The sequence below is a fragment of the Triticum aestivum genome, chromosome 1D (genome assembly GCF_018294505.1).
Source record: "Triticum aestivum cultivar Chinese Spring chromosome 1D, IWGSC CS RefSeq v2.1, whole genome shotgun sequence".
NCBI classification, from domain to species: Eukaryota; Viridiplantae; Streptophyta; class Magnoliopsida; order Poales; family Poaceae; genus Triticum; species Triticum aestivum.
In genome coordinates, this window is record NC_057796.1 from 201,798,930 (window position 1) to 201,817,214 (window position 18,285).

At 43.0% G+C, this 18,285-nt stretch overlaps 2 protein-coding genes across 5 annotated transcripts; one reads left to right on the top strand and one right to left on the bottom strand.

The window, feature by feature from the left end:
• Positions 1 to 5,127: 5,127 nt before the first annotated feature.
• LOC123180966 (uncharacterized) lies at positions 5,128 to 11,144 on the top strand. 3 transcript variants are annotated; one of them, XM_044593166.1, is made up of 11 exons: positions 5,128 to 5,260; positions 5,871 to 5,970; positions 7,120 to 7,278; positions 7,461 to 7,592; positions 7,663 to 7,725; positions 7,868 to 7,957; positions 9,105 to 9,197; positions 9,293 to 9,436; positions 9,986 to 10,093; positions 10,794 to 10,845; positions 10,932 to 11,144. In XM_044593166.1, exons 2-11 carry the CDS (start codon positions 5,875 to 5,877, stop codon positions 10,967 to 10,969), a joined length of 975 nt encoding a protein of 324 aa, XP_044449101.1. In that variant the 5' UTR covers positions 5,128 to 5,260; positions 5,871 to 5,874; the 3' UTR covers positions 10,970 to 11,144. The 3 variants fall into 3 exon arrangements, with proteins under 3 accessions (XP_044449101.1, XP_044449102.1, XP_044449103.1); XM_044593167.1 differs by lacking the exon at positions 5,128 to 5,260 and adding an exon at positions 5,383 to 5,401; XM_044593168.1 differs by lacking the exon at positions 5,128 to 5,260 and adding an exon at positions 5,607 to 5,625.
• A 3,337-nt stretch (positions 11,145 to 14,481) lies between these two features.
• Positions 14,482 to 16,185, bottom strand: LOC123167333 (GATA transcription factor 15-like). Of its 2 annotated transcripts, none has more exons than XM_044585187.1 (2): positions 16,028 to 16,185; positions 14,482 to 15,951 (listed from the first exon to the last, which is right to left on the bottom strand). In XM_044585187.1, exon 2 carries the CDS (start codon positions 15,867 to 15,869, stop codon positions 14,895 to 14,897), a length of 975 nt encoding a protein of 324 aa, XP_044441122.1. In that variant the 5' UTR covers positions 15,870 to 15,951; positions 16,028 to 16,185; the 3' UTR covers positions 14,482 to 14,894. The 2 variants fall into 2 exon arrangements, with proteins under 2 accessions (XP_044441122.1, XP_044441117.1); XM_044585182.1 differs by lacking the exon at positions 16,028 to 16,185 and having other exon boundaries at positions 14,482 to 15,470; positions 15,558 to 16,016.
• Positions 16,186 to 18,285: the final 2,100 nt, after the last annotated feature.

An 18,285-nucleotide genomic window follows, 5' to 3' on the forward strand; every position in this document is an offset into this window, starting at 1 on the left:
ACGTACGACAATTGCCGCGGAACGTTAACCACGTAGAGTGGGTATCCTGGATCTTTCGAGGCGATGAGGCCTTTCTCTATCCGCAGCACATCGTCATGAAGTCTCCTTAGATCGCCAAATCTGGCCCCTAGCGCTGCTGCAGGTAGGATTGGTTGACCGGGGATATGCCATTTATCCACACCGGGGATATCTATACGGTCTTGAACCCGAGGCTGCTGAGGCGGCTGGATCATAGAATCTGCTTTCTTGCCTTTCCTCGGTCTCTTCCTACGCTTCTTTGCCGGAAGGTCGTCTATAATACGTTGAGCCTCCGGAGGCGGCAATTCAGGCACCGGCTCATGATGCTCAAACCCTGAGTAGGCGCCAGTATAGACATACTATTGAGTGCCATCGTCATCCTAATCCTCATCCATGGCGACATCATCAGCGACTAATGGAGCCTCTTCCTTACCCCGTCCGCTATCACCCAACCCGACACCCGACGCTAATTGGGTAGGTGGGGTGTTGATGTTCATACCTTGCTGAGGCTGCGTACTCGTGGGTGTGCTCCCGGCCACCTCCAGACGAAGCAAACTCTTTGGCCACAACAGGACCCACCCATTGCAACAATCACCAAGCTGCCGCGGGGTCTCGTCGTCATCCCCCACTAGTACCAGAGGAGGCAAATTCTCGTGCCCCGGTTTGACACTGGCCACGGAAACCTTGAAGACGTTCGGGGGGATCGACCGGCTGTGGAACAATGGTTCCTTCGGCTTCATTATCGTCGCCTTCCCCACGTCCACCTTCTGGTCGCCGATGGTGTACAATATGGTGCACGGGGTTTCGTCAGCCTGCAAAGAAAAGTCTGCGACGTGAGACATCCGAAAGGCAACGAAAACGGGAGATTATACATTTATTGAAGGGGGCCGGTGTGACAGATACCGTGAGGGCGTCGAGCTCAGCCAAAGACGAAGCACCGCCAAGCACGTCCGGTGCGGGAGCAGGTGCGGGAGCAGGTGCAGCTGCAGGTGCTGGTGCAACGCTAGTCGAGCTGCTCCCCAAGAAGTCAGCAAGGGGAAAGTCCGCTGCATTTTTTTCTGGATTTTGCCTGGTCCAATTGAAAACGGCCGGAACCAAGGAAGTAGACATATCTACAACCACCTGTTTTGCGGCAGCTACCGCTGTTGCGACTGTCTGAGATGATTTCTTCTCAACCGCAATCTCAACCTTCTTGTCGATGTTTTCTTCAGTTAACCTCCGTCTTTCCTTTCTCTCCTCCGTGGTCTCACGGTAGTACTTCTTCCACGTGGCGCCGTCTCCGACACCGTGCACGCGTCCATACGACGGTCGAGTCTCCACCGGGAGTCGTTTCAATATGTTCAACGCCCGGTTGAATGGAGTGTCCCACTTGGGCCTCGCCAACGCCTTAGACGGCGAGTCGCTTTCGGCCGCAATCCTGTGCTGCTCTCTCTGCAAAAGGCACAAGGATCGTTTACAAATATGACTAACGTGTAGTCGAATTGATCAGAAACTAAAATTACCAGCAGTCTCATGAACTCCGTCGTGACCGCGTTCGTCTCGAAAACCTTCTTCACTGGGTCCCAACGGTGCCGGGCCCTGAGGACGTCACGCTCCTGCGGGACGGTGAACTCCGCCAAGGGGTCTGGGATGCCTAGACTCACGGCTTCCGCGTCCTCCTTGGTCCATATGGACCTCTTCCCGCCGTAACCACAGTTTCTGAGGTGGTGGCACCCAATGTTCCTCTGTTGAAGCCCCTTCATGTACTTCGACTTTTTTTGGCATCTTCGGCCTCGCAAGCCGCCTTGAATATTTCAAAGTGCTCTGTCGTGATTGTCGGATTATCCTTTAAAATCTCGGAGTAGGGTTCCTTTTTGTCGATCTTTGCTTTCGCCCTTGTTTTCCAGGCGGCCAACGCGTCGCTAAACTTGGACATGGCATGTTTGTTTATCTTCTTCATTGCTGGGTCCTTATCTGGATCTTTATAATCCTTTTCATTCTGGCCCGGGAACAAGAATATCTGGTGCGGCTTCTTTAGGAGGGAGGGCCTCATATTATCTATCTTCTGTAGTTTCTCATCGTTGATGGTGGCGGTTGTCCGTACGATGCAGCCTATTTGATTGTCGTAGCACGCACGCGCTTCATCGGGCGCGGTTGGCTCAAAATTGCCGTCGTCCACCTCCGTGACCACCAGTCTAGTAGTCCTGAGTTTGTTAGGAAGGCGTTGCCTCTTTGCTTTCGGTTCTACACCGGCTCCGCTCCCCGAGGCAGCGTCGGTCTCAGTCTTAGCGCCGGTCTCGATGCCGGTCTCAATCTCAGCACCAGTCTGTGTGTCGGTCTCAGTCCCCGATGCGACCGGTGGGCCCAGCAACAACCTCGGTTGATCGTCGACAAGGCTCAAAAAACGTCGTTTTTCACCGAAACCTTGTGAACGGACATAAAATGTCCGTATATACACGCGGGATTTTTGTTCCGAATTTTTCAACTTTTCAAAATGTGTATTTAGACAATGGGTGCATATGCACGTAGGAGCAAAAGGGAATATCCCCTATGCTCCTACTTACACACCCCTATACGTATTGTCAGAGTTTACACCACAAAAATTTGCTTCTCATTTAAATATTTTTTAAATTCAAATTCCATAGCACAAAATATCTGGAACTTTGTATGTGGCATAAGGAGGCTAGTCCAACCCCATATAATTAATTTCAAGAATTTTGGGGGAGTTATAATTCAATTTCTACCAATATAAACCTAGATTTAATTAGTGTTTGAGGTTTATTCAAATATTCAAATTTTATTTTAAACTTTAAAATTTTGTGAGAGCCACATAATCAAAATTAGTTTTTTATTTAAAAAATAGGGTTTGGAAGGGTATTTTGGGCAATTGGCAAAAATTAGGGTTTTAGCCCTTTAGAAAATCTTGATGGTTTATTAAATCCTCATTTTCAATTGAAAAATCAAAATATCTAAATTTTACTAATTTTAAACTTATTATTTTGGGAGAGCCACATAATCAAAATGAGGATTTTTTTCAATATAATTATGGTTTGGACAATTGGCAAAATTTGGAATTTTAGCCCTTTTGGAAAAACTTGCGGGTTAAGTAAAATTCTTATTTTCAATTGAAAAATTAAATAAACATGATGCTTATGAGATGATCATGATGCACAATCAATTCCTAATTAATGATGTAACCTTGGGTTGTTATATAGGTTGCATTCTAGCGAACCACTCGTTGTCCAAAAGCCTAACCATAAATGTAGTGGTTTCATGCTATTTACTGAAATTAGCAGATATTTGTTGTGCCTAAGTTTGTGAGTTTAGAAAACAACGTTGATTAAATATCTAAGTCACACAAAATATTAGTTTTTACAGAAACAACTTTGTTAAATCTAAGTTGCTTGTGATTGTTACATATCTAATCGATATTCTGGGCGCCTGATGTCGCAGAGTTAGGATTCTCCTACGCATGGGAGATAAAGATTTGCTCAAATAACCATTACCATCGATGTGGATACAAGAAAATAAGAATATTAATCTTAACCGAGTTAGATGCATACAAACTTACACTAAATTTCAAGCCCTGCTAATCAATGAACATGTACTCCCTCCGTCTTATAATATTACATCCAATATACATATTTAATGTAATAATGTTTTATATTATAAGACAGAGGGACTAGTAATTAGGCAGTCAACTACTCGTGTTCTTGGTTCTGATGGTTGTAGGATGAAATAGTCGGTACCACATGACACATGTGGTAAGCAACTCAAACTTGACAACAAAGGATGAAATAGTCGTTCATGGTTGACATTATAATAGAAAAGAAATCGCTTATGATGGTTGCTTTATATATAAAATGGCGGATCGAGGACGGACAAGATGCCGCCTCCGGAGCAGGCCTCCTCGACGAACCTCGTGAGCGTCGTCCCTTCCAAGAACAGAGCATCGGTATGCCTCTTCCAGGTGAACATCTCCAGCAAAAGAATCTCGTAGTTGTACGCGTCGCCGCCGGCGCATGCTCGCCCGCCCATCCCGTACTCTACAAAATCTCAGAGCATTTCCGGTGAACATTTCTGCAGCGCGTGTGCTAGAATTTATACGTAGTACGTGGTTGATCTTTAGTTACCTGGGGCAATGTAACCGATGAAACCCTTGAGGATCACAGAGCTGCAAGCTTGGCCACTCGGGTCGGCAACACCGAGAATCTCGCGAGACCGAAGTCGTCGACGCGGGCAACCATGTCGTCGTCGAGAAGGATGTTGCTCGGCTTCAGATCACAGTGCGCGATCGGCGCCTCGCAGTCACTGTGAAGGTAATCCAGCGCCGAGGCCACGTCCACGGCGATGTTGAGCCACTGCACAAGGGTCAGCGTCCTGGTGTCCTGGTGCAACCACCTCTCCAGTCTCTCGTTGGGCATGTACCCGTACATCAGAGCCTTGAACTCCTCCCCTCTGCCGCTCACGCACACGGTCAGAATCCTGATGAGGTTGCGGTGCTGGGCATGTCACAGGGGCACATGAGTCCTAGTCGGTTACGTCGGTGAAGAGGAGTCCTCCACGGATTAGGAGTCTTTATCTTGTCTTGTACGTCATGGCTTCTTATAGATCGTCATGGGCAACCCGAAGTGGTCCCTTATGAACCCTCATGGGTCTTCGGCCCGACCCACGTAGCCGGGAGACGACATGGTGAATGATCGCTAACTCAGGACAACATCGGATGGCGTGTGAAGGTGTGTCTTCGACAGATCTCGTAAGATTCGATAGTAATTGTCTTTGATGGATCTACTCGGATCTGTTCTTCCTTCATCTACGTTCGTGTGATTCTTTCCGATCTACACTTCTCTTCATCGATGATATTTTTTTTTCTGATGCGCTGGTCTTATGGAGCCTTAACACGATGACCTTAAGACTGTTTACTACAACAAGTTTTGCCCGGCTTCGATGAGGAAGGGACGATGACGGCGGCGCGCCTTCGGCTCTCCTTAATGTTTGTGTTGCTGCTAGGTGGTCTACGGATCTCTGAATGTAATTTTTATTATTTCTGGTGGTGTTTGTTGATAAAATAATAAAAAAAAGATTATTATCATTTCCGTCTGTTTTTTGATGATTGATTTGAGACTGGGGTCTTCGTTTGTTGTTGCCTTTCCGGTCCCCGCTTCACCTCCGTCGGCCGTCTCCCCTGTTCTCCCGTCCCAAACCTCTTCCCTTCCCACCGAAACGCGGCTACCACCTCGAAGCCCGACCACCGGGCTTGCTGGTAAGGAAGCCCTAGAGTCTGCAAATGCATTGCTGTTCGTTCTGCTCTGGTCTTCTCTCTGCTGTAAATAATCGACCCACCCGGATCTTTCTTAACAAAGATGGATCGCTGTTGAGCCCCGTCAAATAGGGTTTACCCAAGGTGCTGTTGCTGCATCCGCCCTATTTTCCAGTAAGATTTGGGGGCTTCGACTGAACCCACACCACATGCCCCGCGTGAAGTCGCTCCCTGGAATATACAGAGCCATGGAGTAGCATCGCCATAGTCTGGTGGAAGTTAGGGCACCTTCTCCATCAGCGATTCTGCAATCCATTCGTTGTTTCCTTAGGAATTTGAGTTAATCTTGCATAAGTTGGTTATTTTAGGTACGTTTTTGTAGTTTATTATGTAGAAACTAGAAAGCGCCATTCGTTTTTTCAGAATTTTGAGACATAGGCTATACATTGTTCACATTTTAGGATATAAATGCCTTTATATGGCATAGATTGAGTATGGTAACCAACAACTGGAAAACATTTTTGCTTGTGTAATGCATCTTATAATTAGATTTCTACACGATAACATTTTGTGCCTTGGAGGATTGCTTGATTTATTCTTCTTCTTTTGGCAGTCCTATGGAAGAAGGCGGTGACTATTATGTTGTCAAGAAAGGGGACATGGTTGCTGTTTACAAAACTTTAAATGATTGCCAGGCGCAAATTTGCTCTTCGGTACGTGATGCTATATGAAGAATTTTCAGTTAACTTGCTTGCACTTTACCACTATGCTGATATATAAGATTCTTATTATGCCATTATCAGAAGTCAGAATTATGCCATAATGTATCAACCCTACTATTACTACTCTAAACATGAAGTTGTTTTAGCAAATGTTCCACTTGTCCTTGCTCCCTCAGTCAAGTCTGTATCCTAAAATCACCATGGTTGCATATGTACGAAGTTTTACTAAACCTTGTTTCTTTTGCCTTCTGGCCTTGGCATGTTCCATACTTAGTGGAAGGGAGATGAACATGTCAGCATAGCTCCTTTTGTAGCTTCTATCAGTGTTTGCTGTTCCATGCCTTAGTGAAGTAGCGAACTACTGACATTGTTCCTTCCAATTTTTCTAATGCTGGTTAACCAGGCTGAGGTTTCAATATTTCTTGATATTTACTTGAAGTTAATTGGTTGGATAGATACATACTGCTAGTCTTATGAACAACAATTAAATCATTATTTGTAGCTAGGTTAGTACGTTACTGTATGGTTGGTTCCGCAGGTGGAGTTTGCTATACATTGAACCTCTTAAGGTTAGCTAATCACAACAATCTTGCAATACCTCAAAATATATCAGCTAAATTTTATATGTTTGATTTGAGAATTATATGCCAATTCATTATGATGCTCAGTTGCTACCAATGTTTGCTTGTATTTATTTAATTGTATTAGCTAAATTTAACAAGACGCATACCTTTTCATAATATAGCATATTCATGACTCCACATAATTCCAGTTGAACTACTACAATATTGCTTCCAATTCCTTGTTATTTTGATGAAATATTGTACTGGTCTGGTTATATACAGACAGTTAACCACAGGATTTATGTTTTAAGCTGGGGAATAGTGTAATAGCAGCCTGTATTTCTATGTTACTCTTGCTGCTACAACTATCCAATACTATATATATTTTTTGTGTCCTTCATGTTTACTATGAAAATAACTTGGAATCTGCAGATAGCAAAACTATAAAATGATCATTGTACATGAACCTCGAAAACAAGGTGGGATGGAAGATGAACCATTCACCAGCTTATCACCATTCCGATATTCTTACGAGCAAAGGCGTTATCTTCTCACATTTTGGTTTTGTTTTTGAAAGGTATCTGGTCCTGCTGCAAGTGCCTACAAGGGTTACTGCTGGAGCAAAGAAAAGGCAGAATACCTCTCTTCACGTGGACTAGTCAATGCTTCGTATACAATCAGTGCAGCTGAACTTAGGGAAGATTTATTGGGTGCCCTTGTGCCCTGCACTTTCCAGGTAAACTGCTAATAATTGCACTTGAATTCGCTTTCCCATAATCAGATGACATGTTATAATCTGAAAATAGTTACTATGAGGTATGAGGTCAAAGCTTGTAATGAGTTATTTTCTTGTTTTTTGACCTAGTACAGCTGGTATCTTTGATGCATTGAATTATCATATTTTTCTTTTCTTTATAGGAGGTAACTGCTACTAGTTCAAACCAACGAGCTCCAAATCGGTCCACCCTCGGCAGTGATATAAGATATCAACCTGGCATCCATAATGATATAAAATATGAGCCTGGGACACTACCTGTGGATCTGAATTATGTAAGTTCTGCTATTGCAAGCAGCCAACCACTCATAATATCATCAATTACGTCATATTGTGTTATTACAGAGTGTCGCTGGATCTGGTCAAGCTCAAGGTTACTCAGTCCAGGAACATGCATTTAGTGGGCAGGTATGTAATATGTCACGACTAAGAATATACAGCACGCAAATTATGCGCTTCTAGCATATATTTCCCCTTTTCAAATACAATTGCAAGCACTTGTCTAATATGGAAGTATTGATTTTTTTTATATGATGGGCTTATATTGCAGGAAGCCAAACCAAGGTCCTCCAGTTATTCCTCGCCAAATAACCTTAACCACACTGGAGCTTTTGATGCACAACCTGTCTCAAAACAATATGTAATGTTTGGTCATGTTTGGACTGATTGCTTATAAGTTTTCCAATCTGTTTGAGATGCTGTAGGAAGTGATCTATGCACTTAAGTTCTGTCTAGTAGGTCCAATATCAAAGAAGCTAAGCATACATAGTTTCAATTTTGAAATATCTAATATGCTTCAATGGTAAATATTTGTAATTGGTGTTGTTAGACTCACGATGCTGAATTAGATGAGATGTTCATCGGCAGGATAGCGCAATATAGCCTCAGTGTAGAATCAGGATCAAACCAGATTCTACAAAATAAACACTTTAAACATCTGTAGTCAACTATAGAAATTATACTTACAACTTAAATTTTCGAAAACGCAGTGGATCCTAAAGATCATTTAATATTTATACATATTATAATGGATATGAAAAAAAAAAGGTTCGCCAGAATTATCTCTCGAAATAGGCTTTCGCCCCGCTTTATAAATAAAGCCACCAGCTTGGTTCGCCAAAATTATCATTTGATAAGAAGTAAGATGTTACACTAAAGAGGACATATACAGTCAACGATCCTACAAATTTTTGTGTTACGTAGGATTAGATTGGTCCAATCAATCGGTCTTACAATGTAGGATTGTATGACTTGGGTCAAGATTCTGACTTAGCATCACTATATTTTTTTATTTTGCCACAAAATCAACCAAATAGGTCTTCAGTTCCGAACCTGTTCTGGCACTAACTCAATTCCATTCATGAACATGTTCTGATTAAAAAGGAAAATTTTATCCAGATGTATTTTTGCATGATCATTTACGGAAAGCTTGTATATTTATAATCTGCTCACATCAGGCCATTAAATTATGAGGTACTTTTCAAGTGCGCTTATTTGTTGTATCTCTTGGCTGCTATACTTTGTTTAGTCAAAGCGGGTGTATTAATATTGTATAATCTATTCAATTAAGACTACCTGCCCATAATAGGTGTTTCAAGTATATTCATTTCCTGCACCTAAAGACTTGCACCTAGCCTTATAACTGTTGCAGCCAAACTATTGAAACAAACTTTGATGGTTGTGTGGTTACATACTTCTCTTGCACGTAACTTGCCTCAGCTGGCCATCAGCGCATGCTATATTTTCATGTTGAATTTATACAAGTTCTGCACTTTTCTGGTCATCAGATGGTATGTGTGGTTCACTTTGACGGTGCTTCAAAAGGAAACCCAGGAAAATCAGGTGCTGGAGCTGTACTTATGACTGAAGACGGGAGAGTGGTACAGTAAATATTTAATGTACTTCAGAGTTTATCCTTTGCAGTTTTGGTCTGTCGATCTATCCCTTGACTTCATGTCCTGACATATCCTTGAAGATATCCCGACTTCGTGAGGGTCTTGGTGTTGCTACCAATAATGTTGCTGAGTACCGGGGCCTTATCTTAGGACTGAAATATGCCATCAGGCTTGGATTCAAGAGAATCAAAGTATATGGTGACTCTCAACTAGTCTGTTATCAGGTACATGCTTATGAGCTTCTTTTTTATCAGTGATCAAGTTGCCCACATTTTATGGTTGTCTGGCAACTCTGCATTTTCATGCTTATCTAAATCACAAGTCATGCGGCTAACTGAAACAGTAAGAGACAACTGGAAAAAGAGAGCAAAAGTCATACAAATCTTAGTTTTACTTGTGCATTATTCTACAGGCAACTAGGAATCAATATTCCCATATTTAATGCTATGTAGGAAAACATTAATCAGAAACACTCAGGATGTCTGTAGCATTTTTCTTATTTTTGTAGCACTTCGTTTACTCTGAAACCTTCAACGTGCATATCAGCACCTTAAAACCTGGAACTGTTCTTGTAATCATCGTGCATTTTCTTTGAGAACTTCACTGCACAACTATTGAAAGTGTAAACTAGAGTACAGGAGGATAAAAAGGACAAACGTCATTTTACAAACGATGTTAAAAATTTCTATCGAAATCATGGGGCAAAGAAAGATGATGTGGAGACTAGAAAAGATATTTTTTCTTTCGACAGCCTTCTCATATTTCTTAAACAGGTGAAAGGTACATGGCAAGCAAAGAAAGAGAACATGATGGAACTGTGCAAAGAAGTGAGAAATCTTCAAGAGAACTTCATCTCTTTTGAGGTCCACCATGTCCGACGGGTATTGTACATTCTATTCCTCTCGGTCTATTGGTGTCCTAATAATTCCAACGTGCTGCTGGTTTGGTAATTTGATATATAGCATGCTAGTGAGGCCACATTATTTTCTTAGCACTTCCTAAAGAGGAACCTTAGCACTTGATGTTAAGTCATGGGCACTTATTGGCATTGGTAACTGTACGTTTGAGAAAGATTGTGTTGTTAGCGTTAGACTTGCAGGCAAGGGTTGTGTGACAAAGGGTGCCTTGGAGAGGCATTCTTTCTTCTATTACCTGTCAAGATGAAATTGCTAATACTCTTTGCGGGGAAATATAAAGTAAAATGGAAGTACTAGTTTACTCCTATTTGATTCATAGTCACATACAGCGGATTGTGGGCACCTCCTAAACCTCTGAATGAACTGAAACCAGTACATTATTTTCTCTTTGGTTTTGCATCCACACCAATGCATCATCCTGTTCTTATACTTTCCATGTGGAAGAGCAAATTCTGTTTACAGCATAACAGTGCCTTGACAATGCAAGATAATACTCCCTCCGTCCCAAAATAAGTGTCACAACTTTAGTAACTTAGTACACAGTTGAGACACTTATTTTGGGACGGAGGGAGTATGTTTTATGCTTCCTGTACTACATTTGTGGTGTCTGCTTCAGACAGCAATATGTTTGGCTTTGCTGACCTGTCCATTTTCTGAATGCAAGGAATGGAACTCTGAGGCGGATCGCCAGGCAAACATAGCCATCACCCTCGCAAGTACGATATGTTCAGCCCATATTTTCTTCGCATTTCATGTGCTTAATCATTTAACCTTGACGGCTTGAACAAACTACGCACCACAGGCGGCGCGGTTTCTGAGGAGCGTGGCGACGGCTTCTGAGCTTGTGACAGTAGCCTTGTCCGACTATAACTAGTCTATGTATTTAGTTAACAGTAGTCTTACCCTAAAAAGAAGTTAACAGTAGTCTGTGTTGGAGTGGTTATCTGTGTCCATTTTCTTGTATTTGAACTTGGTTCTCTGTCTCCAGTTGAATGTGATGCACTGTGCTTCTCCTTGTTGCTTATTACTGGTTGGGCCTCTTTTGGACAATCAGGTAGCTTTCTTGCCGTAAACTTCCAATAGATGGCCTTTAATTTTGGTTTGCTTTGTTCGCCTCTTCACAATTATTTTTGGCAGAAAGAATAGTATTCCCTCCGTTCACAAATAGGAATATAAGTGTTCTAACTTTTATTTCTGAATTGGAGGTATATAGACACGTTTTAGTGTGTTTGTTCATTCATTTTAGTCCGTATTGAAATATTCAAAACATTTTATGTTTGTGAACAGAAGGAGTATGTTTCTGACCAATCAAAACAATTTAATGACAGCTTTGCGATTTACTCCCTCTGTTCCTAAATACAAGTATTTCTAGAGATTTCAATAGAGAAATTGGATCTTTTGCCTCACTTTTCTTCTAACTTTGATCATCCAAGAATGACGGGTGGGCCTGGGGCCACTTGCTATTGAGACATGCATGGGGCAAATCATCAAACCCCATGTAAAGGGGGGCAAAAGATCCAATCCCCTGATTTCAATATAGACTACATATGGATGTATATAGACGTAGTTAGTGTAGATTCATTCATTTTGCTCTGTATGTAGTTTATATTAGAATCTCTAAAAAGACTTGGGCCTCCTTTGGTTTGGAGGAATTTTGTAGGAATTTCATAGGGTAGGATTTTTATAGGAAAAATCCCTATAGAACTCTTTGGTTTGTAGGAATGGAATCCTATTCCTATGGAGGAATCTTCCTATCCTTCACATTTCATAGAAAAATAAACATTAGCCTAGATTCAATGAAAAAAAAATAGTATGATGTGAAACAAAGGACATCTCCTTTCCTATTCCTACTCATAGGATTTGAGATGCATGTCATCTTTAGGAACGGAGGGAGTACAATGTAGAGAGATTGTTTTGATAAAGTGTTACAAGGAACATAGGGGGGGGGGGGTAGCTTGGTGACATTTTTGTTCTTACATAAAAAAGTTTCGTCTACATGTATACAAGACGATGATATATGAATGAACTCACTCATTTCATGTATTGATCTTGTTTTTAGTCAAACATATTTAAGATTAATCAAATTGATAGAATAAAATATCATTTTTCCTAGGACAATATCTTATGTCTCTGGCTCGAAGGATCCTTTGCCCACAAGAAAAGATCCAAGCTTTTCTCCTCCTGCGACGGCGGCGTAGGAATAATGTCTCCCATGACCCGATTTTCTATCCCCATGATGTGTTTATTGTTGTCGGAGGGCGTTTTGAGTTGTATCTCCGTTGGATCTGATCTTCGTTTGTGTGTTTACATGTTTTATTCTTCTGATCTATAACTTTCTTCATCGGCGATGGTTGCTGCCCTGGTCTCGATCTTGTGTGTCTTTAGCATGATGACTTCTCGACTGTGTGTCCTTAGCATGATGACTTCTCGACTGCGCCTTTAGCTCACTCCAGTGTTTGTAGTAGTCGCTAGGCGGTCCATGGACCTTGTTGTGATTTTTATTACCTCTTGTGTTCTTTGTACTGCCGTGGTTGGTTACAGATCGAAGTTTCTACCAAAAAAAATATATATATCAATATTTGCGACACCAAATTAATATCATGAGATCATGACATATGTTTTCATAATATATTCATTTAGTATTGTACTTTTTTTTTCTTCATATTGTTACTATTAACTCGGCCCAACTTAAGACAAGATTAAGTGAGCCTTGTATACATGGAAAGAGGGATCACATGTTTACAAAAACTCGGTTTATTTTTGTATCTGTAAATATATTTTTCTTTCTAATTTTAGGGTCTATTTGGATTGGATTTTCATGATAATTTTGGTGGATTTGATTTCTAAGTAGCACCTTTTTCCTATGAAAGCCCTTGGGGTCATAGTATTGGGTTACCAAATTCCTCTATCATCCACTCATGTGTCCCCCATTCCATATGAATCTCAACATGAGCTCAAACATCATTTCATTTTTCCTCTAATAAGTCCAATGAGGGGTTTTGGAATCTCAATATAATTTCTATTATGTTCGAGATGCTTTGTACTTCCGCTGAACTTTGATAATAGACCTGGATCATTTTCGCAAAAAATAGTCAAATGAACTTTCACTCTTTCCTCAATCCTCCAAACTTCTTGTATTTGTTTCTTGTACACCAACCAAGGACACATATTGTAGAATTTCTTTGTTCTAGAATCATACATGACTAGAAGGATTGGGCGCGCTTTACTGTGCCGTTGGTGTTGTTGGTTTTGCTAAAAAAATTAACCACTTTGTTTCAAAATATAAGGTGTATTACTTTTTTGAAAAGTCAAACCTTTTAGTTTGATCAAATTTGTAGAGAAATATATCAAAATCCATAATTTCAGATCGGTATGATTAGATTCATCATGGAATGAATTTTCATACTTTTTGTTTAATATTTCGTAAAATAATAATATCGTGGATGTCGATATGTTTGCTCTGAACTTGATCAAAGTTAAAGAAGTTTGACTTCTCAAAAAACTAATACCCCTTATAGTTTGGAACTGATGAAATATTTAGTTTGATGGATGAGGAAGATGATGGAGTGCGTTTAATTTTTATTTAAAATGCGATGATTTGGTTGGACTTTCGTGGTTGACTCTATGTTATCCACTAACCAACGTATATCTATGTAGGGAAATTTTTGCGTCGCTGACTACATGTACTATATTGGTGCTACAATATCACATGGTTTTTCCTAGATAGTGAGAGGATGCACGGGATTGATATATTTTTATAGGCCAGTTGCTGCTGATTGATTTGAAAAATCGTTGGCCTGGTCAAAATTGTAAACCAAATTCAAAATTGAATGTTTCAAATAGCTTCAAAATTAGGGAACATAGTGAATTACAAAAACTGAATGGGAGAGTTTGAGAAATTGTTGACCCGGTCAAAATCGGGTGACCCAATTCTAAATTGAATACCTCAATTAACTGTGAGGCCTTAAAAATTAGGAAGCATAGTGTATGGTACTCCAATTCTAAAAGAATTGAATGGGAATACTTTGAGAAATTGTTTATCGGGTCAAAATTGGGTGACCCAATGTTAGACCTCAATTGAATGTGGGGCTCTTTAAAACTAGGGAGCATAGTGTTATAGAGAACATAGTGTATAATATAAAAGAATTGAATAAGAAAATTTTGAGAAATTGTTGACCCGATCAAAATCGAATGATCCAATTCTAATTAGAGATCTTAATTAAATGTGGCTCTTTAAACTAAGGAGCATAGTGTTATAGAGGATTCCACGGTACTGTAAAGCGCTCTTATATTTATTTACTGAAGGAGTACATGCTATCTCAATGCTGTAATTTTTTTTTTCTATTCCTATGCAATGTATGTCTTAAAATTCCTCTATCGGAACTGTTTATCCCTGGAACTCAAAGGCCACAAAGGTATTTATCTAAACATGAAGTTTGAGATTTGTCTCAAACCATTAGCGCTATAACAAGAAGCACTAAAGGTCTAAAGCACATCATGCATCTCATGTCTACTTAATTGCAACAGAAACACATAAATAATGTGAAGCGTAAGTTGACAAAGATCAAGCAAGTTCCTGCTTATTGGAACATTGACCATAAAAGCAAAGAACCACCAAAAACTGGATGCCCTTTACCACCAAAACCAAGGTACTCCTACTGCTTATTCTAAATCATTTTGTGCTAATGAAGTGTAGATAGAGCAGTACGTCTTTAAACCAAAAACATAAATAAATCTCCAAACGGCAGAAACCATTGTCAACACTTCACTTGTCCGGCGGCAGTGGATGAGGAGCCCCGGCAGGGCGCATCTGGGCGACGCGGCTGTGCCTGTTGGAGTGCAGCTCCGGGGAGAAAGTGGGGCTGCGCAGCGGCCGGTACTCCGGCACCAGGCGGCCGGCCCGGTACCGCATGCCGCACGCATTGCACAGCGTCTTGCGGCCCTCCGGTCCCTGGCGCCATTGCGGCGTCTCCGCCGTCCCACAGTGCCGGCACAGCCGCTGCCCCAGGTCAGAAAGCGCCGGCGACGCCACTGCACGTCGCGCCGCCCCCTCCGTCCGAGGCGCCACCACCGACGGCTTCGGCTCCATTGTCTCCACCGCCGGGACGTTCTTGTTCGGCAGCCACTCCCGCTCCTCCTCCGCAGCCGCCCCCTCGCGCCATTGCGGCTTCTTCATCTTCCCGCAGTGCTGGCACCACTGCTGCTCCGGCTCAGCCGCTGTCGGAGTCGGAGGCCACGCCAAAGTCCGTCGCTGGCGCACCACCCTCTTCGTCTGAGACCCCAACTCCGGCGGCTCCGGCTCCACAGTCCCCAATGCCTCGCCGCCGCCAACCTCCAGTCCCTGCAAGGGCCAAACATTACCTCCATTTTCCCTACCAAGCAACCCAAATTCCCTGACCAAAAGGAACAGCATGCGGAAAACGCGTACTGCCTGATCAGAGGGTGCATGCTCCGGGCGTTCCCTCTTGTACCGCACGCCACACGCGTTGCACAAGGTGCGGCAGCCCGCTGGTCCCCTGTGCCACTGCGGCGTCTTCGTCGTCCCGCAGTGCCTGCACCGCCGCTGCCCCGGCCTAGCCGACATCGCCCCGCGCCGCCGGCGCACCACCTTCGTCCGAGGCCCCATCACCGCTGGTTCCTGCTCCATCTCCTCCACCATCGGGAATGCGTCCTTGTTGGGCAGCGACTCGAGCTCCTCCTGGGCCCGACGGCCCCCCATCACCGCTGGCTCCAGGTCCATCTCCTCCAACGCCGGGAACGCGTCCTTGTTGGACAACCACTCGAGCTCCTCCTCCGCCAGCCGCCGCCTCCAGCCCCTGCAACTGCAAGCACCAACCTTCATCGCCAATTCCGTACGACGAGACCCCCCAAAAAGCCTCACCGAAAGGAAAAACCTACCAACTGGTCAAAGAAGGACTGGAGGTCGCCGCCGCTAGAAAGGAGATCGTCAACGACCGCGTCCCCGTGGAGCCCGTCCACCGTCGCCATCGCCGCCGCCTGCTTCCTTAGCCCGAGAGGAGAACGCGAAAGGGTTTGGGGAAACTTCTGTGCTTGGTGGGCTTCTAGGAGAAGGTAAGTCGGTGAGGTGGGTGGGCTAAGGGGCTTCTTTTGAAGTTCGCTGGCGGGAGTGAGTCTGATTTACCTTTTCATTTCGTTGGACGCGCGAGTTTGGAATTTGGAGATGGCCACCGTAAAAACGAATGAAGCGGACAAAACATCGAAAATCCATATCTGCATCCGAGCTCATCTGCACCCCCGCTGACGAAAAAAATCAAAACAAATACTAGCAAAATTCAAAAAATTCCATTTTTTTGTGTGATAGACAATTTGATGCGTGAGGTCCACTCCAATTTTCATGTCATTTGGACATATGAGGAGCTCTCAGCAAAAATACAGATTGGGGGTCTGTAAAAATGTTTACTGTTCATGTATTGTTTTGATCTGATTTGTCTTTTTTGCTGAGAGCTTCCCAGATGTCCAAATGACTTGAATTTCGGAGCGAGCCTCACGCGTCAAATTGTCTACCGCACAAATTTTTTTAGAATTTTTTGAATTTTTTTCGACTTTTTTACGATTTGTTTTCTAACCGGGTGCAGATGAGCCTAGGCACCGAAACGCCCTACTCAACATCACTTTTTGTTTGTTAACAAGAAAACAGTAGGAAAAAAAAATCCTACTGCAACGTTTTAAACTTACCTCTGCAAATAAAAAATAAAAAAATTACATCACCAGCCTAGAGCTGCAATTTGTTGTTTTCCATTTGTATTTTGCATTTTGTTAACCTGTGATGGCTTGAACCACATGAAACATGTGGTAAGCAATTCAAACAATTCAAAAAAAAAACCTATGATGGCTTGACGCGAAGATAGGGCGTCACTGATCTGACTCCCTGCAGCCGTTAGATGCCTCCCCGACGTGGCTATAAGATCCCCTTGTGTCTTTCCTCTTCCGGCAAACAAACTCGTTTGCCTCTCATCTCGCAACAATTGTCGTAATGTCGTCGCTCGTTGCCCCCGCGACATTCCATCGCCTCTCGCTTGTAGCACGGTGGCACTGCTCACCGATTGTAGCACCGGTGCCCACTAATCCGCCCTATGCACCAAATCGTACAGCCAGACCTAGCAAAAAATCGTCTCGTTGGTCCCCAACATTCATCACCGGCGCAACCCTACCATAAGTCGTCGTTGTAGCCGGTTGCAGCAATGGCGGGTGACGGGTCCAACATGTGTCGCAGTACATGGCACAAAACGTTGTGTGCATCGTTGGCTCAACCCCTTGCAACATTTTCTATCGCCAGTCCGTGTTGAAGCTTTTTTCCATCTATGGTTGAAGCTCTTCGTCTCAATGGTTGCATCTTTTCTGGTTGGGCAGTGTCCAGTTGAAACTTTCTATATCGCGAGTTGAAGCTTTTTCCATATACGGTTGAAGCTTCTCATGTCATGGTTGCAACTTTCGGGTTGTGCAGTGGCCATTGAAGCTTTCTATATCACTAGTTGAAACTTTTTCCATGTATGGTTGAAGCTTTCATGTCAATTGCTGCAATTTGTTTTGGTTGTGAAGTGGTCAATTGAAGCTTTCTATATGGTCGGTTGAAGCTTTTCCATCTATGGATGAAGCTTTTCATGTCAACGGCTACAACACTGGTATGCAGCTGTTCTAACATTCGGCCTCCAGTGGTTGTGCGTCGCTGGTCATCAGCACAAGGAATCTACAGTCCCAACATGTCAATTCTTCATTCCAGGACCCTCCATCACTGTTCCAACATGTGCCCTTGGTGTCATCGCAACTCGTGTGTGCCAGAGGCGAGTGTTGCATGAGAGGGAGAGGAAAAGGAGGTGCTGATCGTGGCTATTTTCTCCGCCCTACGATGGCTTGTCCTAGCAGCACGCAACAACAATGCCGCCCAGCTTGCCGCGACGTGTCACGATGATGAGGGAAGAGAAGTGGAGTGTTTTCCCAGCAAGCAACGTGTCATGTAAAAGGTAGAAGAAAGGAGAGGTCCATGTGGATAAGATACAAGAGGTGAGGGAGGAGTATAATGCAAAACAAAGAATAAAAAGAGAGCGCATGATCTGGTGGGATCTGACGTCCACGTGAGACCGGCAGAAACTTTGGTCGGTCACCGAAAGGATAATTTACCAAATTGATACCAAGTC

What these genes read in the sequence shown, in the direction of transcription:
- LOC123167333 (XM_044585182.1), bottom strand. Translation starts at nt 15,971, where the DNA reads ATGAAGGTTGGTGCTTGCAGTTGCAGGGGCTGGAGGCGGCGGCTGGCG. An exon ending in ATGCACCCTCTGATCAGGCA is followed by an intron (nt 15,471 to 15,557) that starts GTACGCGTTTTC and finishes TGGCCCTTGCAG; the next exon opens with GGACTGGAGGTTGGCGGCGG.
- LOC123180966 (XM_044593166.1), top strand. Translation starts at nt 5,875, where the DNA reads ATGGAAGAAGGCGGTGACTATTATGTTGTCAAGAAAGGGGACATGGTT. An exon ending in AACATGCATTTAGTGGGCAG is followed by an intron (nt 7,726 to 7,867) that starts GTATGTAATATG and finishes CTTATATTGCAG; the next exon opens with GAAGCCAAACCAAGGTCCTC. An exon ending in CATAGCCATCACCCTCGCAA is followed by an intron (nt 10,846 to 10,931) that starts GTACGATATGTT and finishes TACGCACCACAG; the next exon opens with GCGGCGCGGTTTCTGAGGAG.